Raw genomic sequence first — 21,720 nt, 5'->3', positions numbered from 1 at the left:
CACTGTTGCTGGGGCTGTTAACTACCACCATGGCCTGCGCCATCAGAGTGTCAGAGAGGGTGCCAGGAGAATCTTGAGGCTGGAGGAATTGTGTGGGCCTTTTTAGAAGCCATTAAACAGGAAGGCAGCAGGGGTTGGGTAGTTTGCATATTTATTATAGCCTAGCTATTGTTTCCTTGAGAAAATATGAGGTGGGATAAGATATGAATACTGCCCCTTGACACCTAGCCAGAGGCAGAATATGTCACATACACTAAGAAATACAGACTAAGGGAATAAGTAAATATTATTGATTTGACTCCCACAAGTCAATACCTACAAGCACCCAACTTGAGCAATCACCTCACCTATTGGAACTTGATCGTATTGCAGATTTTCAACACAGCACATTTGGTTCTTAATCTGTGTTTCCCAAAAACACAGCCCTGCCAGCCAACACAGAGGTAGATTTGGTCCCTACAGTGTGAGGACCATGGTGCCAAGGGAGGCGGGACTTCCACCTCACTGCAGGCCACCCTGCTGTAGGGCTGCTGAAACAGGCAGTGCCAGGGATTGTGTCTCAGCAGTGATGTGGCTGGGGTGTTTGAGCTGAGCCATTTTATAACCACCCAATCAGTTGGGTGCTGATTTCTATTCTGTCACCCCAGCTAGGTGTCTAATGGAAAACTAAAAGTCAGTTCCTCATGGTTTTTAGCTACAAGCTCTCTGTCGAGAAGATCCTCTCTCCAGACCTCCAGGATCTGTAATTTTAATGACCATTTCCTATTATTTCAAACACACATAACTGATCTGTAAACTGTACGCTGCCAGTTACATATATATCTATCTGCCAAATGAGTCTCATTTCTTAAGCCCCCTAGTTCATGTAATCTGTGTATTTCCATGTGAAATAAGGAACAGTTTGAAAAGGCAGGAATAATAAAGAAAAGAAAGTCCATCCCAGAGTATGGCTGTGGAAGAGCTGAGACTTTTTTCCTTACTGTAAATCTGACTTCCCTCTTAGACAGTGGGTGCCACCAGCAAGACAGCAGCTTGGTGCAAGGAGTGGAAGGGGTGAGCACTGAGCGCTGTGATAAGAGGTATAATGAGGTATAATGTAGTGGTGACATAGAGGGTACGAAGGAAGAAAGGCTCAGCCCTACCTGGGGAAGTGAGGGAAGGCTTCCTGGAGGAAGGGGGATGCCTAGCTGAGTGTTAGAGGAGAAGAATTCAGCAGCATCAGAAGGAAAAAAGGGCATTTTTGTGCATGTGGCAGGAATAGAACACACAGGGGTGTGGCAGCATGATATAATTCTGTTCTGTGAAGCCTTGAATTTGGATTCAGCTACTGGCTTTGTCATTAACTCTGACAAGATGCTTCATTTGCTAAGTGAGCCTCTACACCCTCATACATGGAATGGGGACGTATAATCCTGCCCTACTCCCATTTCTCTTTGGGCCATTATGAAAGTCAATTTTATAAATTAAAAAGATGTTTGATAAAAGGATTAAGTGTGGGGAAGTGGTATTATCTTTGAAACTTTAATTTCTCTTTCTTGTTTACAGGCTTGCAATCCACTCCATTGTAATTCTCCCACTGATATATTTCATAGTCGTACGAAAGAACCCTTTCCAATTTGCCATGGGAATGGCCCAGGCTCTCCTGACAGCTCTCATGATCTCTTCCAGGTAATCAGAAGAGGGGTTTCTGGAAAAAACCTCCAGACTCAACGTCATCAACTCTCACCTCACTTTACAAAACAGACTCCGGCTTACGGTTTTTGTAGCTGCCTTTGAGAAATGGCCTCCGTATTCTCTGTCCCTGGCCCTGAACACATTGCTTCATGCTGTTCCATATTTCCTGCCCTCTTAGCATGGCCTGTAGCTCAGGAAGGGGTTATGGCATAACTGGGAGCAGCGGTGGGCACAGCACCTTCTGATTCCTGGACCTGCCTAAAGGGCCAACATGCTTTGGATCCTTTATTTCATTTTGTTTTGTTTTTTTCTTTACTTTTCTTGACAAGATTACCCAAAAGGACCCTTTATTTACTTTTTGGAAGAGAGGCATGTCTTCAGGCAGGGACTGAGGACCAACATTTCTAGACCATAAGTTCCTTTCTCTTTTTATCACACAGTTCAGCAACACTGCCTGTCACCTTCCGCTGTGCTGAAGAAAAGAACCAGGTGGACAAGAGGATCACTCGATTCGTGTTACCCGTTGGTGCAACAATCAACATGGATGGGACCGCGCTCTATGAAGCAGTGGCAGCGGTGTTTATTGCACAGTTGAATGACCTGGATTTGAGCATTGGGCAGATCATCACCATCAGGTGGGGCGTGGTGTCACATTCATTGTCATCGGTGATACGGGGATTACTGCCAGTAAAAATGGTCCGTGAAGGGACACCAAGAATGTCCCAGTGATGGATTCTTTTTCTTGATCTACAAAGTACCTTCCCAAGATTAAATACAACTATATCCTGGTATGCAAGATTTCTGCTTCAGGGTCTGGGTAGCCAAAGCCATCACTCTGTGCTCAGTTTACTGAAGCCAGTAGGATCTAGGCACAGGCTAGCACAAAGACTCAAGGCTGAGTAAGGGCCAGTCCCTGCTTTCAAAAGATCCCTGCTAGATTGGGATGCACATATCCAAATGAATGCTGAAGACCCTGATGAGGGATGTAAGAGAACTCTGTATGGTGTTCACAGAGGACTCCAGAGAGGGAAGGGATGGTTCTAGCTGGGAAGGTGAAGGATGGCTTCCCAGAGGAGGGGAACATTTAGCTGAATCTTAAAAGAATAGGAATTTGGCAGGCAAAGGAAGAAGCTAAGAGCATCTGGGGTGGCAGAAATAGCTTGTGATGCAGCCATAGGCTAGTTACAGCATACAGATTTCTTGCTATGGCTGGCATAAAGGATACAATGTGGAGAACATAAAGGAATGAGGAGACAGGGGTCATGTCATGAAAGGTTTTGTACGAGAAGTTTGTGGAAAGTTCTTAGATGCTTTGTCATATTGTGGACATATTTGCATTTTATTTATTTATTTATTTATTTATTTTATGCTTTGAGATGGAATTTTGCTCTGTTGCCCAGGCTGGAGTGCAGTGGCACGATCTCGGCTCACTGCAACCTCCGCCTCCTGGGTTTAAGCAATTCTCCTGCCTCAGCGTCCTGAGTAGCTGGGACTATAGACATGCACCACCACACCTGGCTAATTTTTGAATTTTTAGTAGAAATGGGTTTCACCATGTTGGCCAGGCTGGTCTTGAACTCCTGACCTCAGGTGATCCGCCCACCTCAGGCTCCCAAAGTGCTGGGATTATAGGTGTGAGCCACCACGCCTGGCAGATTTGCCTTTTACAATGATAACTGGCAATATGGCAGATGTATTGGATGGGAGCAGGGACCAAATCTAGGAAACCAGTTAGGAGACCATTGCAAAAGTCCAGGCAGGGTATTAGAAGGCACTGACACTGAGGTTGGAGAAGAGCTAACGAATTGAAGAAGCATCAGCTGGATTCAGGGTGAAAAGCAAGGGAATGCTAGGATGACTCCCAGGATTGGTAGATGATTCTAAATTGGTGGGTGGGGCTTACCAGAACAGGAACTAGTGTAAGAGAAGCATATATAGGTGGGAAAGATAAATAGTTAATACTTTTTGACACATTGAATTTGAAATGCCTTTAAGACTTCTAGGTGGACACCTGCAATGAGAAATACAGGTCTGGCTGAAGATACAGACATCAGGGACATGAGCTTAATGATACTCTTCAAATGTATGAGTCACAAGTTATTGCTTGTATTGGAATCGTAGCTACATCGTGATTAGCTGTGATCTTGGGCAAGTGACTTGAATTTTTAAGCTCCTGTTTTCTCATCTGTAAAATGAGTAATAGTACCTACAACTTATTCAAGTAGTGGCAATTAAGTAAGATGCATGTGAAATGCTTGTAACTGTGCCTATGTAGTGAGCACTCAGTGAATGTTGAAAATGGATGACATGACGTAGGGAGAGTTTGTAGAGAAGAGAAGGAAGACTGAGGCTTGGAAAATCCTAATACTAGAAGCAGGTAGAGAAGGGAAAACCCAAGAGGCAGAGGGAAAAGGAGGACAGAGAGATGGGAGGGAAGCCAGTAAACCTTGGTATCATGGAAACCCAGAAAAGAGAGATTTTCAAGGGTGAAATGGTCCACAGAGTCAGATGCTGCAGAGAATTCTAATGAAATGAGGATAGAAATTGTCTGCCCAAGTAGATGGTAGAACTGTCATAAGTGGATTTTGCCAGATTTGTTTCTCTAGGACAGCACTGTTTAATACGGTAACCACTAGCCATGTGGCCCACTGAATTGGATAGCACAGACATAGAATAGTTTCATCATTGCAGAAAGTTATTTTGGATAGTGCTATGTTAGAGTAATAGGCTGGGATTAGAGTTAACCTGAAGACTTTTGTTCAGTTTAGAATGGAAGTTTAAGACTAAACTGGTCCCTAGGCCTGCTCAAGGTTGAATCTGAACTTTTTAGAGTTAATTCATTCTTGTGTCCCCAGCCTAAACATAAATTCTAGGCATAAAATCAGAGTTTGTTAACTAACAATGTTCTAACACAATGTATTTTTTAAATCCTCCCCACCCCTAAATCGCAAAGTATTTCTGTTGGCTGAAGACAAGTGCAAAATACACCATTTGGCACACCAGCTGGAGAACTATCCCAATGCCGTGTAATCTACAAAAAAGTGTTAGTGGCTAAAGAAGCCTGTGCCAAAGAGATTGAGTAAAGTCATGTAATTATAACAGCAGAGAGTATGTCAAAATTGAAACCTTGAGTCATGCCTGAGAAAGTTTCTGCTTCACAACCACCCCTGTGCTTCCAACAGTTGTTACTTTTACATTTCCAAGGGGTTTTTCCCACTTCCCTCACCCTGGCATGTGGAACCCAGTCTTCACTGAACTGATTTCCAAGGAGTGGTTTATGAGGTGCCAATTATTTTGTGTATTTGCCACTTTATGATGAAATCCCTCCCTCGTTTTTGGTTATAAGTTTTCTAGATCCTTCTAATCATTTTTTAACCTCACTGCCAGAGAAATGAACTCTGGGCCTAGAGGCTAGTCAATTCACATTAAAGCCTCCCCCCTACTCTCTGGTGTGTTCTTAAATCAGATTTGCTGATAACTACTGGCCCAGAACCAATAACAACTGTGAGACCCAAAGTAATCATTGGCTTAAAATTTAAAATTCTCACTGGCTCTACATGGGAAATAATAAAAGTTGGTTTTACTTGACAGTTGCCGTTATAGTTCATGTGACTACTGGTTAAAGAGATTTTTAGACCCAAAGTATATTTCTGTGGACTGGATGTCAAACATAGGTACCATCTACCCAAAACATACCCTTTTGTGGCTTTATCATAATATGCAAAGGTTATAACTGATTGAAAATTGGTGTGAGTACACGTGTCAAAATGAAAAAAAAAAAAGGATAAATTGTCTTATAAAAATAATTAGGGCCAGAAGCGGTGGCTCACACCTGTAATCCCAGCACTTTAGGAGACCTAAGCGGGTGAATCGGTTGAGTCCAGGAGTTCGAGAGCAGCCTGGGAAACATGGTAAAACCCCATGTTTAGCAAAAATATTCTAAAAAGAAAAATTAGCCAGGTATGGTGGCATGTTCTAGCTACTCAGGAGGCTGAAGTGGGTGGACTACTTGAGCCCAGGAGGCAGAGGCTGCAGTGAACTGAGATGGCACCACTGTACTCTAGCTTAGGCAACAAAGTGAGATTCCATGTCAAAAAAAGAAAAGAAAAAGAAAAAAGAAAGAAAGAAAAGTAAAGCTAATTATACAGCAGGGCGCAGAGGCTCACATCTGTAATACCAGCACTTTAAGAGGCCAAGACAGGCAGATCACTTTAGCCCAGGAGTTCGAGACCAGCCTGAGCAACATGGCGAAGCCCCACATCTCTACAAAAAATGCAAAAATTAGCCAGCTGTTGTGGAGCGCACCTGTGGTCCCAGCAACTCAGGAAGCTGAGGCAAGAAGATCACTTGAGCCCAAAAGGTGGAGGCTGCAGTGAGCTGTGGTCATGCCACTGTACTCCAGCCTGGGCGACAGAGTGAGACCTTGTCTCTGGGGGGGGGTGGGGGAAATATATTTATTTTTATATAAATATATATATATATATAAAATAAAGAAGAAAGATAATTATAGGATTTGGGGCCTAGAAAGAGCAGAGAGGAAAAAAGGTAGCAGTAGTAATAGTAGTAGTAGTTGTTGTAATAGTTGCTGTTCTGGTTGCTGCAGTAGCAGTAGTAATAATACCAGTGGTGGCGGCGACAATAGCAATAGAAGAAGCATTAGCAGCAACTACTGCTGTTGCAGAAGTAGCAGCAGAAATGGCACATTTTTAATCTTTTTATTTGTTTTTTGTTTTACTTTAAGCTCTGGGATACATGTGCAGAACATGCAGGTTTGTTACATAGCTACACATGTGGAAATGGCATGTTTTTAAGCATCCACAAGTGTTATACCAGATGCCTGACATGTATTAACCTCATTTAATCTTCCCAGCAGCTTGCAGTAGACATACTGTCCCCATCTTACAGGCAAGGAATTGAGATTCAGAGAAGTAACTTGCCTAAAGAAATGCCATCAGTGAAATGGTAGAGCTCAAAGTACATCACCCAGGTCTGTCTGACACTAAAACCTGTGTTCCCTCCAAGTCACAACCCATCCTTCAACCCGTTTAGAGAGCCGAGTCCAATGGCTGGTCCTAAAACTAGGCCTCAGTGTGAGGAAAGAACTTTGTGCCACTGATATTTATGTTTTCTTCTGTGGAAATCCTCTAACTCAAAGTAGAATATGTTCAAGCAGCAGGAGTAGGTTTTCATATTATTTTCTCCCATCTGAAGGTTCATAGTTCTGACTTTCAGACTAATGCCAGTCAAACAGCCGTAGTCTAGTAAGCAAGGTCAAGGCTCAAGGACAGAGTTTTCTTGGACTAAATGAATTTTGAGTTTCAAGCCCAGCCTCAGGCTATAGCAACATGGATAACTGTGACATCTCAGGGTTTCCAAGAGGGATCAGCTGGCATGGACACAAATCACTTCTGACAAAGAAAACCTGTTGATGCATTCCATTTAAATTTTTTTCAACCAGCATTAAAATAAACTTTGGCTTTCCAAAGAGTGATTATGTCAGAAGAGATCCAAAGGGTTATTATAGAGGCCAGAAACCTGTGAGACTGAGGCCTAAAACCTTTAGAGTAATTGGTACAGCTCCAGAAATCTCTAATTTACTGTAATTTGGTGGTCAAAACCACTGAATGAAAATACACTTGTCAAAAAACTCTGGCCTGTGTTTGTACCCTCAAATGCTTTCTGCAACACCTCAGTAGGCAGATGAATGGGCAGTAGAATCAGCTTCCTAAGTGTCTTGTTTTTCTAAGACCAGCCGAGCGGGCGCAAAAGAACCAGCGGGTAGGCAAGTGTAACAGCAAAACTGCACGTTTATTTTGGTAACTTAAGGTGTGCGGGAGAAGTCTGTCGGCCTCCGGCAAAGGAGGCCGGCAGAGTCCCCCCGCGGTGGGGCTCTCGGACGGACTTCCCACAGTCCCGACATCCCGACAGGACTGGGGCTGTAAGAGGGCCGCCGGCCTGTGAGAAGGCCGCCGGGGCTGTGAGAAGGCCGCCGGGGCTGTGAGAAGGCCGCGTGGCTCAATGGCGGAGAGCAGCTTTTCTAGGAGTGGGAGGGCAATAGGTGGGGCATGGGCGTGTCAGGGGCGTTCCGCAGGTGCGACCAGGTAAATCTTGGTCTCTTCAGATTGACGTCACCTGGCGCATGCCCAGTTGGTCTGCACCCTCCCTGGGCGCCGGCTGCATTTTCGCGCGCGCGGGAAGAGTTGGGGGGGGGGTGGGGGATGAAGAACCCGGAAGTGCACCATCTTGCCTCGGTTCATCCAAACACTAAGAACTCTAAGACTTTTTTAGCCCCAAAGCATATGAATTTGTGGATAGAATCAGGGATTCTTCCAGTTTAAATTGGCAATTTTTACATTTTCACCTTTCAACCCAGTGGCACCTGGGCTGCGAGCAGTGCAGGCCTTGGCCCAAGGGCAAGGATTTGTCTCCAGAAAGCATCGTGGGTGTGGTCTCAAGCTTATCTAAATCAAGGGACTTTTCAGGGAAGGGTGAGCCCTTGTTTCTTTCAGAATGATCCAATTAAAATAAGAAAGCTGTTGCTGATAAAGAGACTGCACATTACAAAGAGAAAAATCCCTACTCCCTCACCTGATCTTATCAAGAGGAATCTTTTTAAATACCTGGTAATAAAGTTCACCTGGCTGCGTCTCCTGGCTTCCAGATCTTTCTTTCCCACAAAGTACATCTACTGGCAAAAAGGAGCAGTCAGGAGTAAATGCTTGCATCTTGGACAGGATCAGCTCTTTCCCAATCCAGTGCCCTAAAGAGCAGTTCCCAGAGGTAAAGAGTCCTGTGAGGTCAAGAGAGTGCATAAGGCCTGCTTAACCACTGTCTCATTCCTTTGCCTTCACCTGAAATGCCATTGTCCATCTGCCCCTACAGCTATCCCTCTGTCCATTCTTCAGGGCAATTTAAATTCCTGCCATATATTAGGTGCTCCGTAAATTATTGGGTGGTGAGTAGATGGAAGAAGGGAGTAGGAAGACAGGTGCAGAGGTACCTGGCACTTATTTAGGATAAATGTATGTATACATAGATGAGTACACAAAGCCTTCTATTAACACCCCATTTAGTAAACTCCTGCTTTCCTCTTGAGTATCTCTCTTGCTCATTTTTTGGTGCCACTTATGCAGTTCTTCCTTGCATTAGAGTGATGTGCCACATCTCTCTCTGCAAGGAGATGGCATCATACCCCGCCCAGCCCCCCTCCCCCTGCAGCTTTAATCCTGTAATGAGGTAGAGCTGGGGCTCAGCAGGTCACAGATTTTAACTGCCCAATTTAGGGACACAGCAGTAATAGCCATTGTGACTAAGCGGGACTAACCATTTCAGGCCAGGGCTTTAATGGGAGAGGTAATTGTCTAACTCCTTTCCTGCTGGTATGTTTCTGCAGTATCACGGCCACAGCTGCCAGCATCGGAGCTGCCGGTGTGCCCCAGGCTGGCCTGGTGACCATGGTGATTGTGCTGAGTGCCGTGGGCCTGCCCGCCGAGGATGTCACCCTGATCATTGCTGTCGACTGGCTCCTGTGAGTTGGAATAAATGCACTGCCTCAGCCGGATGTGCAGGCGGGCTTCCCAGCCTCACGGGCTCTGCAGTCTGTCATCATTCCCTCCTCAGATTGCCTAATAAGCCACCTGTTGCTGCTTTAATTTTCCTCTGACCAGGCCATCTGATAATGTGCTTAAAAATTAACTCCTCATAATGTGGAGTAGTGATTTTAAAAAGCCAGTGAGCTCCATTAGCTCATTATACCTGGTAATGCTCAAGGTTAGGAGCTGGGTGTGGGACAAAGATAAACACAGAACAACAAGGTGAGAAGCCAGGCAGGGCCCCCGAGCCATCCTGGCCTATCCCAGCCCCGGTTCAGCATCATAGGCTCAGAACCACCTACTTCAAAACCAGTCCATCTTCCTAAGCATCTTCCGAACCGTCAGGGACAGTGGCACGAGCACTTGGGTTTGCATCTCCATCCTGTGTCTTACCAGCTTCTTGACCTCGAGCAAGTTCCTTGACCTCGAGCAAGTTCCGTAACCTGAGGCCCAGTTGTATAATCTGTGAGATGGGAAAAAATCTGCCTATCTCATTGGGTTGTTTTAAGGACTGAGTGAGCTTATGTGAGTAGAGTGTCTAGAACAGTATCTGGCAGCCCATACATGCTCAATAAATGGCAAGTTTCATTGTTATGATTAGAATGAGTTGGACCATTCAGGCCTCAATCAACAACACTTTCTCTCTCTCTCTCTCTCTCTCTCTCACACACACACACACACACACACACACACACACACACACACACACACAAATACAGCAGAACATCTGCGTGAGAACGTACCTTCAGTGACCCTCAAGGTTAAAGTCAGAACCAGCTTGGCTCCTAGCTTTACCCTTGATGCCCACTTCTATGCATGGGTCTTGCAGCATCTAGGTCTGGCTCTGTCCCCTGGCATTGCAGGTAAGTATCACTCCACATGGGGCCTTTGCTCAGAACCAGCTCAGGCTCACTGGGGAGTACAGTGCAATGTACTGTAGTTTGCAGGTGACAGATGAGATGGAAAGGGAAGCAGAGACATTCTATGTGGGCTTGAAAACACAGATTCACATTTCAGATGGCAAAGCCCCTGCACCTGTCTTGGAAGCTGTGTCATGGGTAGGGGGGTCCTCAGTAGCTAACTGGGCTATAGGCCCAAATGAGGTGGCACCCTTCTTGCAAAGATATCCTAGCATTGAGGCAAGATTTGGTTCTTTCTAGTGATGATGGTGGACTTGCACTTTTCTCCTTTCCCTGAGTCTTCCTAGAACCAGTTACCTTCACTGCCAAGATACCTGGATGAGTCAGAGGTCCAATTGGAGGTATGGAATAAAAAGACACTAGGTCCAGTTCAATCCCTGGACTTGTTCTAAATAACAGAAGGGCATCCAGGGTGGCCGTGTGTAAGCATTGTCAGCCTTTTCTGTTCTGCAGGTGTAGTTTTCACAAGATTCCCCCTGCATGCAGTTGCTATCAACAAAGCGCCAGTATCAAAATGGATCCTCTCCTCTGCAGTGTGCCTTCTCTACCTGTCTTCCTGTCACCGGTCTCTTCCCCAGGCTCTCTGGGAGTTAAGACTGGATGAGGGTGGCTCACAGAGAAATCTATTCCTGGGCTGACCTGTGTTTTCTGACCCCGTGCTCTGCGCCGTGCCTCCTGGTTTGCTCATAAGTAGAGTGACCTAGATTGGTAAATAAACAAGTACACCATGGACCTGAACACACACACACATACCCCACATGCACATGGTACATACCCCACCCACAAAACACCCAAGTTCTCTGACCTTTGCCCAAAGACAGCCCACAATGGCATTTGCATCGAATCTAGAAAACCACAAGACAGAGGTTAGGGCTGAAAAACTTACTGAATTCTGAACCTCCCTCAGTCCCCCCAGAAAATATCTGGAACGACTCTATTCATGTTTCTTTGGGAGAAGAGGAGGGAATTTAGGGAGACTTAGGGGAATCATTGCTACTTTGGGAGAGCTCATGCTGTGCCTTTATGAACAACCCGAGGCCTGTGAGGAGCCTTCAGTCAGTCAGTCATAAGGACAGCACTTTCTGCATTTACTTAAATCTAAACTGAACATGTCGGGTCCTTGCATCTCTCCGATGATGAAGGAAAATGAAATCTGGGCCTCCTGTCTGACTCCTCCCATCTCTCCCCAGGGACCGGTTCAGGACCATGGTCAACGTCCTTGGCGATTCTTTTGGGACAGGCATCGTGGAAAAGCTCTCCAAGAAGGAGCTGGAGCAGATGGATGTTTCATCTGAAGTCAACATTGTGAATCCCTTTGCCTTGGAATCCACAATCCTTGACAACGAAGACTCAGACACCAAGAAGTCTTATGTCAATGGAGGCTTTGCAGTAGACAAGTCTGACACCATCTCATTCACCCAGACCTCACAGTTCTAGGGCCCCTGGCTGCAGATAACTGAGAACAAGGAAGGACATTTCCATGAGAGTCATCTCAAACACTGGTAAGGAAAAGAAAAACGCTAATGGCCAGGTGTTCATTTGATTTGATATACAGACCTCCAGATTATTTTCTCTATTTGGATTCACAGCCTTTGCTCTCCGGGTTTTGGGATTTGGGTGTGGGGTAAGATGAAGGGAAATTGATTAAAAGGAAAGTTCTATTATCTGAGTTTTAGAAATTCTATAAGAGACAAAGTTTGGAAGTACATAAAGTAATAACTATTAGAATTAGGTAATGGATATGAAAGAGAAAATGCTTTCTCATGCATAGACAAGTGTTTTGGGTTTTTAAACAAATATTCTGTCATTGGTTACAAATCTTTACTCAGGCTTTCTATTGGCATGAATTTCCTTTGACCCTTCACTTTTTTATAAATTATAATGCATCTCAACCACCTCTCCCCAGTTAATGTGCCAAAATGTCCATTTTTAACTTATCTCCAGCCAATTTCAAAGAAAACAGACCAGCATAGTTCTGCAATAAGTTTTAAGATGGGCATAGGGTTTGGAAGAAAGGGAGAAGGATTCTTTTTTCAATGTACTGTATTGGGACACTGGTAACTATAAACCCAGTGTTCAGCGTAAAGCTATATATATATATATATGTATATATGTATATATTTATTATTTTCATATAATTTGCCAGACAGAGATCAGAACTGAACCGTCAATGTGAAATAAAGAGTTCTCCTTGTACTTGAATAATAACCACAATTCCAACCCAGGTCTGCTTTGGGGCTTATCAGAACTCCTTTCGCAGGAGCACTAGAATGAGAAATCATGTTGTTCGATCGTTTCACATCTGTATATCAGCCCTAAAGCAGAGATGTACTGTGGTGATACTCCAAGGTGGCAGAGCCATTCATTTACAACTTCCAGATTTGAGCTGCCTCGAGGCAATCCATATTAGCTCTGCATAAGATTATATACAAAGCTGTCACTCACAAAGGCTGGATGTGCTTTCATCCAACTGGAAGGCTTTATTCTTCCAAGTTCATTCATACTCAAAGAGGCCAGTACTTTGCCATCCTTGCACTTCTGTTATCAGGGCCCAAATAATGGCGGCAAGCTACCAACTAAGTTGTATTTTAATAAAGATTCCATGGGTTGAACAAGCCACATTGCAGAAAAAGAGCTGCCCCTAACCTGGGCTCTTGCAGAGTAAATCCCACGACATAAACTGATACCAGTGGTTCGGGGGAAATAGTTCCATTCTATGACACTCGTCTCCTCCTCCAGGGAGGACTGTTCTAACTAGTAATCTTGGCCCTATTCATTACATCCTCTGCTTGTCATTCTGCTAATTTATGAAGATAGTTTATTAAAGTCTGTGCTTCAGTTCTCATCTTGTAAATAACGCTTAACATAAACTTGTACTTACACTGAGATCCAAAATAGTCATGTTTCTGCAGTATTGTGTAGCCAACTTAAACCTGTGCTTTCATGTTTAAGAAATGAGAAATTGTGCCAAAGATACAGAAGAGTAAATAAGTGCTCAGTATTGACCACCTACATCTGAAATCTACAACATAATGATACTGAATTGTTATATAAACATCATAAATAGTAAATAATGATTCAATGTGAATTTTAAAATGCAAATATTGCTATTGTTTATAGGAAATAAATCTAAATGTAAATGAAATTGAATCAGTAATTTCTCTTGGCCTAAATGGTTCTACCCCTTACTAGGATGCCCCAGTTAGTGGCACTAGAGCTGGCAGAGCTGTTCATGAGCTGCGAGTTATCATTTTGGAGTCAGTTTGTAACCAGCCTCTTAACACACTGCTGTTAACTCATAAGAGAACAATGTTCCATTTCAGTCTCAATAAACACTTCCCTCATTCTTTCCCCCCTGCCTTTTTCTTCTTGTTATCTGTTGTTTTAACTTACTTGGATGGGTGTGGGAAGGCAGAGATATGATCAGTTGAATTAGATTTTATACAGTTTTTTGTTTGTTTGTTTTTTAAGATATAATCTCGCTCTGTCACCCAGGTTAGAGTGCAGTGGCATGATCTCAGGTCACTGCAGCCTCCTCCTACTGGGCTCAAACCTCAGCCTCCTGAGTAGGTGGAACTACAGGCACACACCATTACTCCAGCTAATTTTTCTATTTTTTGTAGAAACAGGGTCTCAATATGCTGCCCACACTTGTCTTGAACTCCTGGCTTCAAGTGATTCCCCTGCCTCACCACCACAAAGTGCTAGGATTACAAGCGTGAGCTAGTGTGCCTAGCTGGATTATTGTTTTTAAAGCTTTTTACCCCAAGAATGAAAAAGTGAGGCTTGAGGAAAGATAATACGATTGTTCATGTTAGCCAATGGGATTACAAGGCGGAAATACAGTGCCATTATGAACAGCTTCATGCATATTTTGTGGCGGAGATGAAAGAAGGATTTTGTTAGAAGTTACTACAGTAAGAGATAGTCGGCTGGACGCAGTGGCTCACCCCTATAATCCCAGCACTTTGGGAGGCCGAGGCAGGCAGATTGCTTGAGGCCAGAAATTCAAGACCAGCATAGGCAACACAGAAAGACCCCATCTCTACAAAAATATACAAAAATTAGCCGCGAGTGGTGGTGGGTGCCTGTAGTCCCAACTACTCAGTAGGCTTAGGTGGGAGGATCACCTGAGCCTGGGGAAGTTGAGGCTGCAGTGAGCTGTGATAGCACCACTGCACTCCAGTCTGAGTGACAGAGACCCTATATTTAACAACAACAACAACAAAAAGTCTTGCCTCTCAATATGATGGTGGCTTGGTTTCACTAAAGGACTAATCCTGCCCTCTGAAGTAAGATTACAAGCTACAAATGGCTGTGTTCAGAGTGATCTCTGATGGGATGGTGCAGTCCTGCCTGGAATACCTCAGACATGAGGGGATTCTGCAGGGGGCAATGGACTTACTTGCTGTGACAGACAGCTTTCCCACTGAGAGGATCCTATCTCCTCAGAAAAATACCTATCGCTACCTGGCCAATGGAATACTGGGTAGTTTCCTTTGTGTACAACATGGGAGAAAATACTCAACAACACAATTCCTTAGAAAAAGATATTTTTTTGGAAGAGCTGGTGCCCCTGAGGTCTCCATGTGATTTTACTCATGAATAGAGAAATGATGTTATCAGCTGATGAATGACTTTATTCTTCCAGCAAATCTTTGTTAGTCCAGTGGGTACAAGGCCTTTATTAAAGCACACCCCGATTCTTAGAAGAGCCATGGGAAGTGTGCTTGGCTTATACTCACGCAGTAGGCCGGCTGCAGTGTTTGCTTTGCAGGGGCTCAAGAATCTTCCCTCCTGGAACAGGAGACAGGAAGTGATCCTTCGGAGCCTTGGAAGGCTGCTAGAAGCTTCTATGCAACAGGATTGATATTCTGTATTCCCCAACTGCCCAGCAAGGGACTATGGAATACAATGAGTGGGCACACAGCTCTGATTCCTTACCAGCTTTGTGTCCCTTGCCAACAACCTAAGCCTTGGTTTCCTCTTCCATGAAATAGGAATAAAAATTCTTTCCTCATGGGACTGCTTTCAGTGGTCAATGAGAAAATGCATGTAGCAAAGACTCTGTTACAGACTATGCCTAATAAATGCTAGTGTCTCTTCTCCCCACCCCTGCTTCTCGGAAAAAACCACACCCTTCTCCCTCCCCCATTTATTAACATGGGTAATCCATAGAGATGCAATTGCTCTTCCAGTGTTTTAGGATCCGTGTCCCTGATTGGTGAAGGAATGAAGCTCCTACCACTTGGTGCTGGCTGAGTTCTCAGAGCAAACAGTATACCCAACCTAGTGAGACTTCGTAAACAGCCCTCATTCTATAAAGGGGAAACTCTTCCAGAAATGGGACATTTTAATCTAAAGAGTAGCAAACTGAAATTTTTCCTATAAAGTGTCATGTAGGAGGTAAACAAAAAAATAAGTGTTCGCAGTCATTTCCTATGCCCTGAGACACAGACAGGGATTTGAGATGCTTGGGCTGTGTGAAGCTGAGGTGTACCTTCACATAACACCCCTTCATACGTCCTGAAAATGAGAGTCCAGCATGAAGTTCACTTTTGCGGTCAGCCTATAAATCTTGTGTGACTATTCAAAAACAGTCTCCTCACCTGATGGAAGCAGGGCCCTACCTGGAGCTTTTTAATATACCCTGTGGGAGGAAATGTACCTCTCTGCAATCCTAGATTTTTAAAGTGAAAGCCAGATAATACAAAGAAGAAGAAGCAGGCCTTGTTAAATTAGCTTTGGGAACTATATATTTATATATTTTGAGACAGAGTCTCACTCTGTCACCGAGGCTGGAGTGCAGTGCTGCGATCTTGGTTCACTGCAACCTCTGCCTCCTAGGTTCAAGTGATTCTCCTGCCTCAGCTTCCCAAGTAGCTGGGATTACAGGCGTGCACCACTATGCCCAGCTAATTTTTGTATTTTTGGTAGAGACAGGGTTTCGTCATGTTGGCCAGGCTGGTCTCAAACTCCTGACCTCAGGTGATCTGCCTGCCTCAGCCTCCCAAAGTGCTGAGATTACAGGCATGAGCCACCGTGCCTGGCTGGGAACAACACATTGACCTGTATATGGAATTGGGTGAGTGTACCTAAGTGTATAAAGTTATCCATCAGGGATGGAAATGATCGGGACATTTCTCAATGGCCTAGGCTGCATGCACAGTGCCACAAAACTCCTAAGCAAGCAGTGAAATCTAACCACACAGTTGATGTCCCATTTCTTCCCTCACTAGGGCAAACCATTGTCATGTGTGATTTGGAAGGTGTCTCTCCAGAATTAGGGTGACACTTACGGTTTCATCTACAAATCTCCACTTGGCCTGCCACACCAAGTTCAAAACAGTTATGAATAAACCCCCAAAAGACAAGATAAACATTTACATTCCTTTGATTATTCTGGCTGGAGAAAATAAGAAAGGAATACCATTGCCTCTTCTAGGGAAATTCCACTGGTTTCTAGAAGGCCCCGGCAGCGTGCAGCTCGGAAGCTCTAGTCCCATGGGGACAACTCCAGGATATTACCTAGAGAAAAACTTGCCTCACAAAAGTACTGTTTATCAAAAAATGGAGGGAGGCAAATAACCCTGGAACTAAATGCAGAATCAACTAAAGGTGCACGCCTGTAATCCCAGCTACTTGGGAGGCTGATGCCTGTCCCCCATTTTCCCTCCAAGAAGCTGCCTTTTCCCCTCAGACTGCAGGCTCTGATAGCTGCCGTTCCTACATAACGCAGGAAAGCCATTACCAAGGTTTCAGGGCACTTCAGGGAATGTGATGCAGAGTTGCATCATCTGAGCATTTCAGGGTCAAGGGTCTGGCTGCAGGGGAAGGTGCAAGAGGTCTGGAGATATAACACCAGCCAGGATTTGCTTTGTCTTTGTCTGTGCCCCATAGAAAGTTACCTTTTCCAAGGTGAAGGTAAGACAGATTGAAATGACTTCAGTCATCTCGGGAGGGCAGTCGCTGGAGAAGGGTACTACTCCTTCCAGTTTATGAACATGCCTTCACAAAGAGCTCAAGGCATGCACATTTTAAAGATGACTTTGATCCTCCTCCAAGCATTCAAACATAACTTTTATTTAAAGAGCTCTTGTGTTGTGTTTCCAAGGTTATTAGCTTAGCTTGGCAAGAATAACAAAAGGCCAGCCAAAAGGCCTTTCTGAGCCAAGCGCTTAAAAAAAAATTATAAAGGTTCTCCACAATGAATCCGAGGTTATCCTGTCCAGGTCTTTAGGAAACTAGGCAAGTCTGACAGATGTCAGAGAAGTGCTACTGTATAAATTCATGTGATAAAAGAAGGCAATACCAGTCGGCGATGGAGGGACACTGGCTGATTCATCCTCAACACCTGCTTCTGTCTTCCCAGCATGCCAGGTTGGCTTTACCTCTCAGGTACGTTGGAGCTAATCCTCCCATTTCCTATTTTAGCCAGAAAGGTTAAGGTAGAAAGAATGTGTCAATTTCACATGAACCACAAACCCAAGGCTCTCTGCTCCATCAGAAGAGGACAGTTAAGTTAGAAAAACATGCCACAGAAGTTGATGAAAAAATTAGACATGCAAACAATGCTGACTCAGCCTGCAAGGATATTTAGTCTGCTTTTCTTGCCACTAAGAAAATGTTTGCTTCTACATCAATCCAGGCAGTCACTACCCTATTCTTGGGCATCATTATCCTTCCTAGAGATGACACTCTAAGGCAAATCAAGGTCCAGTTTCTTTTAAGGTGCTGACCTAACAGCTGCAGGTATCCCCTGAGATTCCTCCCTGCCAGGATGAGTGCCCAAGCAAGTGGGATGTCCTGAGCCCAGAAGGAAAAACAGCAACAAGCTGAGCACAGTGACTCAGGCCTATAATTCCAGTACTTTGGGAGGCTGGGGCGGGTGGATCACCTGAGATCAGGAGTTTGAGATAAGCCTGGCCAACACGATGAAACCCCGTCTCTACTAAAAATACAAAAATTAGCCAGGTGTAGTGGCACATGCCTGTAGTTCCAGCTAATTGGGAGGCTGAGGCAGGAGAATGGCTTGAACCCTAGAGGCGGAGTTTATAGTGAGCTGAGATCACACCACTGCACTCCAGCCTGGGTGACTGAGCGAGATTCCATCTCAAAAAAAAAAAAAAAAAAGACACAGAGGAAGAACATTTTTATTTACTCAGCAAATGTTGGCATTGCAATTACTATGCGGCAAGCTGTGTTCTTACCACTTAAATATGAATTTATTTAATTTCATAACAGCATCATAAAGTGGGTACTATTATTACCCCCTTTCTACAAATGAAGAAACTAGCACAAAACATTAAGCAACTTCCCCAAAGACCACACAACAAATAGATGGCTCAGCCATTTGGCTGCAGTGTCACTGTTCTTCTCCAGGCATTATAAGGCAGAGAGTGCCAGGACTACTAGAATATTAATTATAACTCAAGTCTGGGGTGGTCTAAATGTTCAAAGCAGATAAGAATCATTGGCTAGATCTACTGCATAGCATAGTAGCTATACTTAATACTGCATTGTATACTTACAAATGTGCTAATATAGTAGCTCTTACATTGTGTTCTTATCATACCCCCCAAAATAATTAATTAATAAAGAAGGTGAGAGGAAACTTTTGAAGATGATGGATAGGTTTAGGGCATGGACTTTGGTGATGGTTTCACAACTCACCAAGTTGTACGTGTTAAATATGTACACCATTCGTATGCCAATCATACCTGAATAAAGTGGTTTAAGAAAAAATGAATCACTGCTAATACCAAGTGCTAATTATGTGCTGCCATTGTACTAAATACTTTACATGCATAGTCTCACGCATTCTTCTTAACACTTCTATTAGGCAGGTCATATTACTGTCTGTTTCCCAGTTGAGGAAACTGTGGCTTAGGGAGGTTAAGTAATTTGCCCAAGTTCACAGAGCTGGGACTCACATGATTCCGAGTCTTTTCCTAACTATTAAGATATAGTGCTTCAAAATGCCTAAAAAGTAAGAGGAAATGCATGACAGTATCCAATCATCACCTCTTTACAAGCTGTTTATCTTTTCTAATCATAGCATTTTATTTGATACAACCAAATTTGCTCCCTCAAATTGCCTGTTTGTTTTCTCATTGTAGCAAAAATTAATTTTAAATATGTCTAGATTATCTCCCACCTCATCTAGCTGCACAGCCTCACCTCCTTTATGGTATACAATATCATTGTATCCCTCCCTCATAACACCTTTAAATGTTTCACTCAAATCCTAACTCTCCCCCAAACCCCTTTCTTTTCCAAAACCAGGGATGGGGAGTTGTCAGAATAAAAACTGGAACCCTATTTCTCTTTTTCTTTTCTTGCAAAATTTTAGGGGCTGCTTTTTGTTCTTTATGCTGTGACTCCATTTCCTCCCCACTCACAAACACCTAATCCCCTACAGTCGGGCTTCCACAGCACTCCTGAAACTCCGAGGTCATCGATGCCCTGCTCATGAAATCCAAAAGGCATTTTCTCAGTCGTCAATTTTTACTCTTCTGCAACATTTGTCGCTGTCAGTTAGCTTTATATTCCACTAAGTTATTTTTCCTTGGCTTCCAAGACATTACGAGGTTCTGTCCCACCTGACCCTTTCCCACCACTCTTCCATCACTTTTGTAACCTCCTCCTCCTGCTGCTCCCTTGCTGTGGATCTCATCTCTGCCTGTGCCACACACACAGGGTCCCCTCAAATATTTGTGGAATGAATGAACAAGCTCACATGCTTCTGGTCTTTCTCCACCAGATACTCCTCCAATATTATGGATTCAACTACCATCTCTATGCAGATGATTAACAACAATGCGTATCCACAAAATCTACAGCTGCCCTTGGTTTCTCCTGCACTGATCTCTAAGCCAAATCTCAGATCCCCACTTCCAACTTCTACTGACCACTTCTTGTTGGCCTTTCCACCATCTTTTTAAACTGAACTTATCCAAAATCAATCTCATCAATCTTTTCTGTAGTCTCTCTTTCCCAGATTGGGAATTGTGTTTTTAAAAATCACCATTATTTCCCCTACAATCTAGGATCATAAACATTTCTTCTTGCTTTTGTCCCCAAGAGGCTTGAGGTTGCAAGGTAGGTCTATAGAGGTTGGTCCATTTATTTGAATCCCTCTGCTCTGGGCTTCAGGTGGGAGCCCCTGAGTGAACAGTGATGCCTCTTTGTGAAGTGAGTGACCCAAGACTTAGCCTCTGTCCAGACATGAATCACTGGACGTGGTGTACTCCTGCATTTTCTCTTCCCAAGTAATTCTTGAATAAACAACTTGTATTTTGATAATCGTCTAAATTCTATTTACAACCATGAGGCCTTCACGGTAAGAACAAGATTCAGAGGGATTAAAAAAATACTAAACAAAATCCCAGATAAGGCCTCCATTGCTTCTGAAACACCCACCCTGCCCCCTACTAATTCTGAGTGTTCCCTATTCTATCTCCCTGGCCAAAAAGAGAACACAAAAACAAAAGTCCCTAAAGGATTTCATTTGAGCTCCTATTTTGTTCCCTTAGTCCTTCAGTTCATCTTGCCTCACACATCATGAAGAATATGAATCCACAAAATGAAGGACACTGTGTCCTTATTTCTGCAGGGCAATTATTCTCTCCATCAATACTTCATTCTGCTGACTAAGTAATTCACCTTCACTTTGTAACAAGCCCAGGCCACCTGACTTAACTACTTCTTCCTTAAAAGGGCCAGGTACCTCCCCCATATACCCACAGGTTTTTAAGCAACCCTAAAATAAGCTGTCTCATGATGTCTTCCCAGCCCTGGTGTCTAATCAGCCCTTCTCTTTCCTGTGACTCTCCTACTCAGTTCAGGTTCTATTGCCCTAATTTTCAGACTTCTTCAAAGGCTTTGTCAGTCTCCCCACCGCCAGCCTCTACCTACTCCCAACCCATCCTGCACAAGATCATCAGGTTAATACTTTGCTTTCTGGCTCCAAAACTCTAATGGCTTCTTATTGTCTACAGCACAAAGTTGAAAATACTCACCTGAATATTTAGGACACTGCAGAGGATACCCTGGAGGACATTTCCTCTTCTCTATACACATATGCTTCATTACACTCTCCCCAATTGCCTCACTCTCCCAAATCTCTTCTCTACCTGGTCTGCCTATTTTTTAAACACTGAAAATAAATTCTTGGCCTCCAATCCCAATACCCCCTGTTTCTAACCTCCTGAAACATACAGAAGCAACAGTATCTTGGCACATAATCAGATACTGCCTTGTATTATTAAGTCAATCAATGAGACTTGATTATAAAGTAATGAAATTGAATTCCACAAACCTCACTGTAAATCAATATCATTACTTTATACTACTAAACAGGAGTCAAAACTGGTGGCTTTAGGCAAGACCCAGCTTCAGACCAGCTTTATGTGGGCCACAGAGCCTCTGGCTGGTTTAGATTTGAATTTGAAGATGAACACCTTGTGGGAGGGTGGGGTGTTACATGCTCCACTTCACTCCAGCTCCCATCGCTCACCATTATTTCAAACTCC

At 43.9% G+C, this 21,720-nt stretch overlaps 1 protein-coding gene across 1 annotated transcript in view; it reads left to right on the top strand.

The window, feature by feature from the left end:
• Positions 1-13,331, top strand: part of SLC1A1 (solute carrier family 1 member 1) — a 92,964-nt gene extending 79,633 nt beyond the window's left edge. The window contains exons 9-12 of the mRNA XM_023213186.2: positions 1,546-1,668; positions 2,115-2,309; positions 9,068-9,202; positions 11,377-13,331. Coding sequence (XP_023068954.1) covers positions 1,546-1,668; positions 2,115-2,309; positions 9,068-9,202; positions 11,377-11,623 — 700 coding nt within the window. The 3' untranslated portion in view covers positions 11,624-13,331. The remainder of the gene's footprint in view (positions 1-1,545; positions 1,669-2,114; positions 2,310-9,067; positions 9,203-11,376) is intronic.
• Positions 13,332-21,720: the final 8,389 nt, after the last annotated feature.

The sequence above is a fragment of the Piliocolobus tephrosceles genome, chromosome 14 (genome assembly GCF_002776525.5).
Source record: "Piliocolobus tephrosceles isolate RC106 chromosome 14, ASM277652v3, whole genome shotgun sequence".
Taxonomy (NCBI): domain Eukaryota; kingdom Metazoa; phylum Chordata; class Mammalia; order Primates; family Cercopithecidae; genus Piliocolobus; species Piliocolobus tephrosceles.
Note: the sequence above shows the minus strand (reverse complement) of the source record. Positions and strands in the feature narration are given on the sequence as shown.